The sequence below is a fragment of the Arvicola amphibius genome, chromosome 13 (assembly GCF_903992535.2).
Source record: "Arvicola amphibius chromosome 13, mArvAmp1.2, whole genome shotgun sequence".
Taxonomy (NCBI): domain Eukaryota; kingdom Metazoa; phylum Chordata; class Mammalia; order Rodentia; family Cricetidae; genus Arvicola; species Arvicola amphibius.
This window is the reverse complement of record NC_052059.1, coordinates 74131568-74143359: the sequence shown is the minus strand read 5'-3', so window position 1 is coordinate 74143359 and position 11792 is coordinate 74131568. Positions and strand designations below refer to the sequence as shown.

Here is an 11792-nt window from a genome sequence, read left to right as displayed (position 1 = left end):
GCCTGGGCATCAGGCAGTGACACACATGTCTGACGCAGGTTGCTCTTGCAAGTAGAAAGTTCTGAGTCATGTTACAGTTGTGACAGAAAGAGCCTTGTAGCTGTAGATTGTTTTTATTCTTCATGATGGCTAAGAAGAGAAAGACATCAAGGCTGTTTCTTAGAAAGAGCAAGGAAGATGGTTTCCCTTGAAGTGGTGAAGCTACAGCTTGATTAGAAACACACACACACACACACACACACACACACACACACCTTTCACTCAGTCTGTAGTTTGCTTTCTTTTATTCCTTAATACACATGAATATGTGTAAAAGCACACAACATGGAGATACGTAGCCTGATCAAGCGATGGTCTTTTGTAATATGCTTCTATTTAAAGCAGCAAACAGTGGAGCTTTTATGAGTGAGGCTGGGAACGGTAAAGCAAAGGATTACAATAGTATTTTAATAGGATTTCCCACAATCTAAAACATTACTCCCGCAGGAACAAAGTGTTCTAAGTATGTTATTTAGGAGCAAGATCATCTCCCTGCTTTCCAGAAGCAACAGACAGCTCCAGAATTCCATGCATCTTCCAGGTCCCTGGACTCAGACCAAATGGCCTGGGAACACGAGACAGGGTTATCCAAGAGCGGTCCCCAAAGAACAGGCTGCTTGCCGCAGAGTGAGGAAGACAAACAGGTGTCAAGGGACGGATGAGACACGTCTGGACTTCAGATGAATTTATTACCCTGTAATTTCCAACTTTGAAAAATAAGGTTTAGGAAATTCCCACAGATTTTAAATAAACAAGGCCCAAGGCTTTCTCTGCTGCCAGTGCAGACCACAGGCCAGTTCTAGAAGGGCAGATGTTGCTCAACAGACAATGGGCTTGTAAACAACCCGACAATAATTCATTATCATCATCCCTACTTAAGAGAAACAAAACTCACTATAATTCCATCAGTTAGATGAATATACTGCCGTGATGGCCTTTACGTAAGCTATAATTAAAGCTAATCTTAATTGAAGTTATTACACCATTCTGGAAGAAAACAAACAACCCAAAGAGAGGGAAACACTGTGCTCAATAACTCACTCCAATTTTTTTCTTTTTCTTTTTTTTTCTGCCTCCAGAGCTCACATTGAGGGAGACATTCCTGCGCATGATACAAATGGTTCTGACATTAAGAAAAGTAAACAAGTAAGAAAAATAAAGATGGAAAAATTCTGTGGTCAGTTCGCAAGTGCTTTTTTATTGTTCAAGGCAGGGTTAAAGCCTTTTATGAGGACAGGGATATATGTGCCGGTAGATTGGATGTGACATCAGACTCCTCTCACTGCCCTTGCTCAGAGCCTTGCTTCCCATAATATGCAATGGACCAAATGTTCTGATGCCACTAAACAAAGAGGCAAGGTGGGACCTGATGGCGCTAATGGAAACCATTAGCTCTGGGTGCTGTTGTGTAGATCAAACAGAGAAGGTACTCAACCCTGGTTATGAGTAGCTTGTATAATCTCTAGTTATTAATGGTCTCGAGGACTTTAACGTTAGCTGCTCCTAACAGCTGATGAATGGAGGTTGTGTAATCTCTATGCAGGACTCCTGCCAGCCTGAATATGTGTTATTCCAAGGCTGTGTTGACTGAGTGGGGCAAAGGCTATGTAAACGGATTAGATCTGAGAAAGATGGGTGCATCTCCAGCAGCTTAGGGAATCTGAGTCCTCAGTGACTGACACTCCACTAGGAATCCTCTTACTATCCATGGCTTGGAGGGATTCTCTCTCAGTCTTCACTGCCCTACCTAGGAGACTCAGGGAAGTGAACACATGGCATAAATACAAGAAGGAAGGATAAACGCCATTGTGTCAAGGGCAAGAAGTCTTTCAGATGCCTTCTAAAGCGGCTTGTCCCGGACAGCTGTGAGGTAGACAAAGTAAGCCATTTGGCTAGCATGGCTGTGCTTGCTTTCCCTGTGATCCCAGTGCTAGGAAACAGCCACAGCTAAAGAAAGAACTGGAAATGTCTCATTAACTATGGATCTGACTCCTGAGAGGTTCTCAGAGAAACAAGAACCTTTAAAGTTTTGTGTTCTCTCAAACCTGTCTGGTCTGCTGGGTATTTCCACAACCTTCCATTTGGTTTCCAACCTCCTGGCCCATCACACCATCTCTCATTATTTCACTACACTTAACGAGCATCCAAAGGGACAGTGCAGCCTTTAGGGTGAATATAGCCATAGGCATAGATGACAGCATGGTTAGAACCAAAGGAAAATCTCTAGTGTTGCTAAACCCTGAGCCAGGAAATATGGCTTACTCTGTGACCGACATGTTCAAGACAAGCAGATTTTGAACTAAAATGCTTTGGTAGTCAGGGATTTACAGAAATTCAGGAGTTGTATCATGAAGCCACATATAAATAGATGACTTGGTGGAGAAGTTGTGTCCTTTGAATGATAGCTCCAAATGGAAGTACATTGCCAACAATAAAAAACAATGTGTATGAGTTGGCTAAATGTAATGCCTAATAGTCAGGCTAAAGGGGACGTCCTTCCTCTGTACCAGTGGCTACTCCACCCACCGAGAAGAAACCCAACGCACAGAGATATCTGAGGACTCAGGAGGCGATCTCAGGAGTGCCTCTTTCACTAAACTGCAGCCAGTGAGCGTGTCTGAGGAGGCCCCAGGTGTGAGCCCCGTCCCCCTGTGAGCAGCGAAGAGACCAGGCAATCTATCATGGTGTTCACGCTGTCAGCCCGGGGGCTGCGCCACCGCTGTCTGTCACCCTGGTGGATGAGGCCTCCTTAAGGGCAATCATGTCAATCTCTCTGTGACCATTCAGTCTACGGCAGTTGGATGAGCTTGACAGGCCTGGCAAAGTCGGCGCACGGTACTGAGAGCTGTCTTACAGAGACACAATGTGGACTCTGGTTTTTCTTGCCTTTCCATTTTATTTTCATGAAATAGGTTAAGGCATGTAGAATTTGGTTTCAGAGCTGGTCATCTCGGATGAACCTGTTACCCTCTGAGTTTCTTCCATAGTAAAAATAGCGACCTTTCGCCAGGATACCTGCGAACAGAAAGAGACACACATCATTACTGGTGGCATAATTCACATAGTTCAGAAATCCAGCTGTTATTAACAGCCGTGCACTATGATTGCTGATCTGATGGCAAGTAGAAAACAGATTAAGCCTCGGATGACAAAGACTGTGCCTTCTTGTTCTCAGAGGTGGCTTTTGAAATGAAATATCACTACTAATATAATATGAAGTATAGGTTCCTAGGAATAAAGTTTTCTGGGTGATTTCCTCATTTTAAGAACTTTTATAATTTGACAAATAGTTTTCCAAAATATAGTTTGACCCCCTCCTCTCCAGTTTTACTTAGTCTAGTTTCTAAGAATGGAAAGTTAAGCTTAAATCAAATGAATCCAACTCAAGGGTAATCTTCCTAGAGTGGAACTATTTTGAAGTCCTTTATTGGAAATCAATACTGTTGACTTCCAGAGAGAATTTTCCAAATCCCAGGGGACTTCAAGCCCATGCTGGGTGATTAAAGAAGAGAGGCCATGCTTACTGAAGACTAAGGCAAGTCACAAGGACCACTGACCTTAGGGATCCCCAACTCATCTCTCGTGTGAAAACGCATTTCCTCTTTAGTTCGACTGCATAGCTAATCTGTGACTCCTTAGAAAACTTGCCTGTGGTGGATACAGCACTGTGAAACAGAATTAGAGAAGGTTCTAATCAACTTCTCTTTATATGAAACCCACAAAGGTTCTGTGCTCGGCGATGCATGCCTGTAATCTTAGCACTTGGGTGGACTGAGCAGAAGGATGTGAGTTCGAGTCTAACATGGCTCGATTGTGAGACTCTGTTTCCAAAAAATGAGTAAATATAAACCAAAGGCTAGCCATGTAAATGACGGAGCAGTGCTTGCCTAGATTGTGAAGTCTCTGGTTTGATTCACAATACTACAGAATAAATACCCAGAAGACATTGGCTACAATCATTGTGAAAACTATAAGATTATTAAGAACAAAAAGTGTTTTCTCAAGAAAATATTTATTGCCTTTTTACCACCTCTATTTTTTCTTCCCAATTTTAGAAGAACTAACTTAAAATCTACTTGCACATAGCTGCCTGTATACAAATAGACTTAATTCAAGTACACAGAAGGCAAGGCAAGGAAACAGCCATAAAACCTAATCCACAAGCCACAAACTTGCCTGTGATGACTGCTACTTCTGCATAGGATTATGTATTTCATCAGCTCCGAAGAGTGAGGTCAGCACACATCATTCTCTGCTGATTTGAGATCAGCTCTATTGAGATCAGTTCTATTTTTCACATCAAATCTTAGTAGAAGATCTTGTGTCTCATGAATTTGTGTTCTCTCTCTCTCTTTCTCTGTATGTGTGTATGTATGTGTGTATGTGTGTGTGTACACACGTGTGTGTATGTGTGTGTGTGTAGGCCACATGCTGACATCAGCTGTCTTCCTCAGTTGCTGTATAGCCTTGTTGTGTCTCTTATTGACCAGGAGTGCATGGATTCGGCTAACTGATTGGCCAGCAACCCCCAGGTTCTTTCTGCTCAGCCCATCTTTGAAAATACAAATGTACACTGCCTATTTATTTAGGCCCTGGGGATCAAACTCAGGTCTTCATGCTTGCATGGCAAGCACTTTACCAAGCATCTCTCCTCCCCATTCCCTAAACTTAATTCTTAAATACAGGTTAAAATAATTTGTAGAAACTTCTAAGGGTAGTATTGATATGCCCTGCTTTGAATAGCCAGAGGCAAACTTGAAAGTTACTGGAGTCCTAGGTGATCTCAGAGTTGGAAGAGGGACAGGGTGACATCATTTGCAAACTGGTTCTTTTCTTGCTGTGTTGCCATGCACAGTTTTATGATGGGTCATTTTTCCTGCCTGACTTGACTTTTCTGTGCTTCCATGTCCCTAGTCCCCAATTCCTTGTTTTCGCTATTTATCTAGTGCCTGGAAATATTGAGCTTGTTTGAAACCTCACTCATTTCTTTCTTGTGATGCATTCTTTCAGCTATTAACACAGAGCTGTTCCCTTTATCGTATTTTGTAGAGCCTAGAGTTATACTAACATCATCACCAATGCCAGAACCCTGGTGGTCTATGAGCTGGGATGGGCACATTCTGCTTCTATTATGGCCTAGCTTGGTAAGCCTCAAATGCATGGGAGACCCTGCAAGGTGCTGCCTTAAACCTACCTGATACAAGCAACTCTCACACATCTGGAGGGATGGTCCAAAGGGCGTTAATTTCTTTCTACAGTACCAGGACAGCATGGATTTTTACAAAAAGAAATGGATATGGCTGCCAAATATCATAAAGAGCACAGTCCTCCTGATGGACAAACTGCATGGCAGGCAGGCATGTGCACACACCATGGCCTGCCGTGCTTGCACTCCCTCTGGTGAACTTGCCCAGACATTCCATGATTCCAAGTCTTTGCTCTCCACCTCCCTTCGTGCTGAACTTCCACTCTCAATACAAGCAGATGGGAACAGTGTTCCTGGAACGTGAACTGCGGCTACACTGGGAGCCACGCTCACACATCTTTGGTTGGCATTGATAAAAGTTCTTTTAAAGGCCTGCCCTGTTTCTCTGGGCCTGAAAGCAAGACATCCTGACAAGAGAGGGCTGTCTGGTGAACGCAGGAGTCTGTGGCTAGGTGTCAGCACTTGGAGAATGAGGCAAAGTCGTGAGTTATTAATATTGTCAATGATCTCTTGATGGGGAAACAGATACTGCACTCACTGTCAGATTTAAATAGACACGGAGTGCATTAATGACAAAAGGTCGGACTTCAAACAAAGGGGCTGTGTGCTGGGAAGCTGACTTGGTCTTTGGGCTGGCACTAACCTGATCTGAAAAGACACTGTCAGTACTGGAGACAGGCCCTGGATTGTGCATGGTGACAGAAAACAGAGATGCTGACAGAGATACCAGCGCCATATTATGCCAAGGACACCCGAGCACTGTCTGGGACTCTAAGACAAGCTGGCATCTCTCCCTAGCATGGGGCTTTACTCTTCTGCTCCTGCAGAACCAGAATCTTTCTTCTATACATTGCTCCAAAACTTGTCATGCCTATGAAGGTTCTGGCAGCCTTGGTCTGTGGGAGCTGTGGGTACAGGGCCTATAGATAACCTAAGTCAATATCACCGTGGGCTGTGCAGACACTTCCCCACTGATAGCTGGCTGACTTAAGCTGATCAGAGGACCAATGTGTTAGGAGCTGTCACCTTGAATTAAACACTTAAGGAGAAATTAAACTCTTGCGGGCTGGGGCTGCTCTGGGAAGGCTCAGGGGTGGCCTGGCAAACCTAAATAAAACCCAGCTGCTGGAGCTAGTCCGGGGACAACCATGCCCAGGCTAGAGGCTCACAAAATAAGCTGATACTTTTGTACCAGAGTCATACACAGATGCTTAAATTAAGCAAGTTTTGCCTCTTGTTCATTCCCTATCTGAGCTCACAATGGGGATGAGACTACCCAAAATATTTGATTTTGTAGTTTTTGGGTTTTTTTAAGACATTAAGAAGGGAATGAAGAAATAGCCTGGTACACCCCCACATATGGTCAGAAGATTTTCATTTACCAAGAAAGTCATTTGTGAGGTCATAGGTTCTGTTCACAAACTGAGGGAGATGGTGGTATGGGTAGTTCCTATTCTCACTCCGCCCTCTTCCTCAACTCCAGCAACTGCCAGAGGCTGTGGAAACTGTGGGCGGGTGGGGCCTTTTGTGTGCACTTTGTATTTTCTTAGGGAGGTTCTCTGTGGCTGGAATTTGAGACATGGTGGTGGTGACTCAGTAGGCCATAGCCTCAGACACATCCGCAATGGATTTTCTTATTTGTATCTCCTCAAACTATATGGTTGCCGAAATGGAAGTAGACAACATATGTAATGGCATGCGGAGTGTTTTTAATTAATACATGAGGCTCTGGCCATAGTAAGTGGGCGGGCTGGCCATACATCAGGCCAATGTGCAGTTGTCGGTGCAGGGGTTTCTTTTGGGGGCTCTGAAAAATGACAGAGCACTGTCTCCTGGGGAATCCTCTCCTGCCAGATGAAACTCCTAATTTTTCTTAAGAAGCCATCTTTCCCATCACCATAAGCTCTTAAAGCTATAATTATGGGGAAAAAAAGTGTGTGGAGGAAGAATCTGTTGTAAAGAGGTCCTTTATCTTTTCAGTGTTCCTGTAGAAGGACAGTGAGCTGCATCCCGCCACCCGGCTAGCTTTATACCTGAAATAATTACATGGAAACTGTATTCATTTAAACACTGCCTGGCCCATTAGTTTTAGCCTCTTATTAGTTAATTCTCATATCTTGCTTTAACCCATATTTAGTAATGTGTGTAGTACCACAAGGTGGTCGCTTACCAGGAGAGATCTTAACCTGTGTCCATCTCGGAGAGGAGAGGCATGGCGACTGCCTATGGCGACTGTCTGAAGCATCTGCCTCACTCCCAGCATCCTGTTCTGCCTACTCCACCCACCTATGTTTTGACCTATTGGGCCAAGCAGTTTCTTTATTAACCAATGAAAGTAACATATAGCCAGATGACTCTCCTCCATCATGTTCCCACCGTCTACAATGGATGTCCTGATTATGCGAGTTAAGTTATGACCTTGGCGCTGCTTAGTGGGTGGGAATCTGCCTCTTTTCTTGAATGCAAGGCTGTGGTGATAGGGACCATTCTGGAGACATAGCAAGTAGCGGCAGGGTGTGGGGGTATAATCCTTGCTGTCCAGGAAAACAGGGTTCTGACATACCCCTCTAAAGTTCCATATACACCATTCCATCATGGCTTCCCACTCCTACTGTCTGTCCTTAATGTCTATTGGCCATGTGCATTAGTCCCTTACCCTCCCTCTTTTCCCCTCTTGAAAGTGAAGACACAGATAATCATGTGGTTCCTCTTGCATTGTGAAATAGGTGATTTGGTATTTTAAATGTTTCTTTCATGAAGGTGGGTCCATAGTCTTGATGGAGGAGGTTTACCCAATGTGTACTAAATTAGGTCTTGAAATCCTTATAACTTACACCTCTATAATATAGCTTGAAGTCAGGGTACCCTATATGAGTCCAAACTCTTTCACTCTTCTTCATGTGTGAAAGTTCCTGTTCATAGCCTGCCCTACAGCTTGCTAGCTCTGAGATCAGCTCTCACATCTCATATCCCCATGGTCCACATGTTGAGAGCCTAACTAACCGTGGAAATGTCTGAGTTCGTGTTTGATGGAAGAGTGCAGATTGAAGCACAGATTTATAAAATATAAAAACTAAGTCTTAACCTTGTTGGTAGTACTTAGAATCACCGCCCTAAATGCTCCTGCCACAAACATGAACAGACTATGATCGGATGTGACCACTTGGAACTTACTAACAATGACAAAGATGGGTAGGAATGGAGATCTTTCATCTCTAAAAAAGAAAAGAAGGAAGAAGACCCCTGTGGCATTGGCAGAAAAAGATGTAGTGATCTAAAGAGGGAGATAACCCCAGTAACAAAGAAGTAAAGTGTAAGAGTAGTGTCACTTTGGAAGTTTCTAGAACAAGGTTCTATGAGATACTATGCAAGTCCTTATCCTTCCACCTCCACTTCCAAAACCCAGCCCTAACGGGGTGTGACACAGACAAGGTAGTCAATGCAATCTGCTGGACACATTTAAGTGTTTGCATATGCATAACCAATTTAAACAGAGCCTACCCAATTTGGAATTTCCAGTCCTGGACATGTATACCTTAAGCCTCTAATATGACTTTCCTACACTTTAAACATCTTTTAAAAATGTAGACAGCTTAAATATCTGTCTTAATAAAGAAGAGACAGGGTGGCAGGGCAATAGTCTCTGGCATTCAATGCTGATGGTGTTCTCATTCTGAAGTCCTTTCGCCTCAAAAATACAGCAATCTCAGTGTCTGGCTCAAGAGAGAAGGGTGAAGCCTTCTTCTAACATTTTATCTGGCTTTCAGACCTGTAAATAGCATGTACCAAAAAGAAACATCCTCAAAAAGCATGTGCCCAGACTTCAGTTGCAGAGGAGTCGGGGTGAAGTCCCTGGGAAGGAAGAAACACCTGCATTTTATGGTCTCAATCAAGTGCTGTCTCAATAGCCTGAGATCAGCCATGCTATATGCTACTGGCTCCCCTGTGGATTCATGGTGGCGCTAGCAGGGCTTACAGGCTTACAGGGTCCTACACAAGGTTCAACATACGCCACTCAGCGGCAAGACAAAAGTGAACCATGGAGAGATTTTAAAAGACTAAAGGAGGGGGTTCTTGGGTGCAGCATTTCTAGAAGGAAGGCATAAGTCCTTCCTCCGTACCAGCCATATCTGTCTTCCGTTTGCCTGTAAGTCTCAGCTTTGAGGTCAAATGGACTTTCCACTTGACCCAGGGGACAGTACAGAAGGAAAAAGTGACACTTCTTTTCCCACCTAGTAAGTTAGGAATGACTTGAGGCCACTGTCTTGTTTCATAAGCATCATCTTCGGTTGAAAGTGGGTACCACGGTTGCTACGACACCGGTTGACTCTTACAAGACTGGCTTCAGTCTCTGCTGTGACTGAAGAGGATGTACTGCACACTGTCCTTGCTATTTCCTGCAGCACCCACCGCCAGTTGCACCCTCTGCTTCTGCAGTGTTATACAAACACGCTCTTGAGAGGCACGAGGGTGTGCCTCTTCTGAGCCCTGCCACTGTGTAGGGGTGTACACTGAATGCTGCCATTTTGGTCCCAAGGGTATTTTGACTTCTGGCTTACATGTTCTAACATGTGTAAACTTGCCTGGTAATTTTTCTTTGAGAAAACACTGATTATGCATAGCAAGTTTCATTTTGACAGGTTAACTCCTTCTTCACTTCTAAAGTGCCAAGTCAAATCTCCTCTGTTCTTAAATTTTTCCTTCCTATTTTTAGTGGCGACTACTTCTTTCCCATGTAGTAGTCCTTTCTCTAGCTTTTGCAAACTAGAAATATTGCTTGGCAACATCTAGTTCTCTCGTCATCTTTTAGCAATGAAGTTATATGTTGCTGACTTACAACAGGAGGGTATGAACCTTCTGAGAAAGTGTGGTCACCTTTTATTCTTTGGATTTCTGGCTGATTTCATTTTGTTTGTCATTATTTCTTTTAACATGAGGGGGGCCGCTTGTTGGGGTTTCTGTCCCGCCTGATACCCCACAGCCGGCAAGCCCAAAGAAATAACACAGAGATCTCTATAAGTTATAAAGCTGATTGGCCCATTTGCTCTAGCCTCTTACTGGCTAACTCTCACATCTTGATTAATCCATTTTTCTGATCTATGTTAGCCATGTGGCTCAGTACCTTTTTCAGTGGGGCAGATAACATCCTGTTGCTTTGGTGGTCTGCACAGGACTGAGAGGAATCAGCTTCCTCCTTCCCAGAATTCTCCTGTTCTCCTTGCATCATTTCTACTTCCTGTTTCGTTTTCCCTCCTATACTTCCTGCCTGGCCAATCAGTGTTTATTTAAAACACGATTGACAGAATACAGACAATTCTCCCGCACCAATTTCTACCATGGTTAATTCCACCCTATGAATTTGTGTGGCTTTCAAGATCTTGAGATGTAAGCCTTGGGTCAGTATTTTTATCTGTAATAAATCATGATAGATTCAAGGTGCAGTTGCTGTCAGCTTTCCCTCGAGCTGAATATTTCTACTGGCAATCCTTATCGTAAATTAAAGGACAGTTCTATTTGTTTCGTAGCACCTGGAACCTGATGGTGAACATTTTAGATATAAAATAAGATTCAAGTTATAGGGTCATGACAAGCTGCTGTCTGTAAACACCATGAAAACAAAGTTAGATCCCGTGATATGGCCATTAATTCAAAGGTTAGGAGGCAGACAAAGAGCCTCTCAGATTAAACTAACAGAGAAGTGTGCACTTGGCCTCAGTGCCCAAACCTTTCTGAGGTAGCCTGAGGGGAGGCTCAGACCTCTCCCTTGAGAGTTTAGATTATGGAGCAGATGCTGGGCCAGGGGCCTCACGTTGCATCTGAAGGAAGCACAGGCCCAGAGTGAAAGGGTCTAACTGGAGTGAGGTGACAGTGATGGGCGGGCATCCTCGCCTCCAGACCAGGGAGGCTGGATGGCTCAGCCCTGAGTGAGCAGGTTGACATGCGATAAAGCAGAGTCTGTGGAAAGTGTGTGCTGGACTACCAGGGCAGTTAAAATGCGGCTCATCATCTCAGGAAAAAAAAGAGTTAGGATAGGGAGGACAAGAAGCACACACACATTCTCCTCCTCACAGCAAGGTGAGTTTTTTCTTCATGGAATCCTCTAGAAGAAAATACAATGTGTGTACAAGTCTTAGAAATCCTTGCCCTTTGAGTGGACTCCTAGGACCTCTGCTATGTCACTAGATGTCATGACCAGGTGGAAGATGCTATGGACCTTCTTAGACATGATAGTGCATGTCTCCATCAAGAACCCTGGAAGGGAAAACCCCTGTGCCTTTGCTCACATGTCAAACCCTTTTGATTTCCTTTGCATTGTGTGTGAGTATAAGTGTGTGTGTGTGTGTGTGTGTGTGTGTGTGTGTGAGCGTGTGTATGAGTGTGTGCTTGTTAGAAGTTAACAGGCCATCCATGGAAGAGCCTCAGAGCCAATGCATGCTCGCTCCTTCCTGGCTTTGAGCATCACCAATTCATTTACTTCTTACCTCCACCCTCATTATATTTCAACCAAACAGCAACGTAATAGAAAGAAGTGACCAAATTCAGTTTC

General features: G+C 43.9%; 1 protein-coding gene across 1 annotated transcript in view; it reads right to left on the bottom strand.

The window, feature by feature from the left end:
• Positions 1–2918: 2918 nt before the first annotated feature.
• Lrmda (leucine rich melanocyte differentiation associated) overlaps positions 2919–11792 on the bottom strand; it is a 1012055-nt gene continuing 1003181 nt past the window's right edge. The window contains exon 7 of the mRNA XM_038310121.1: positions 2919–3054. Coding sequence (XP_038166049.1) covers positions 2975–3054 — 80 coding nt within the window. The 3' untranslated portion in view covers positions 2919–2974. The remainder of the gene's footprint in view (positions 3055–11792) is intronic.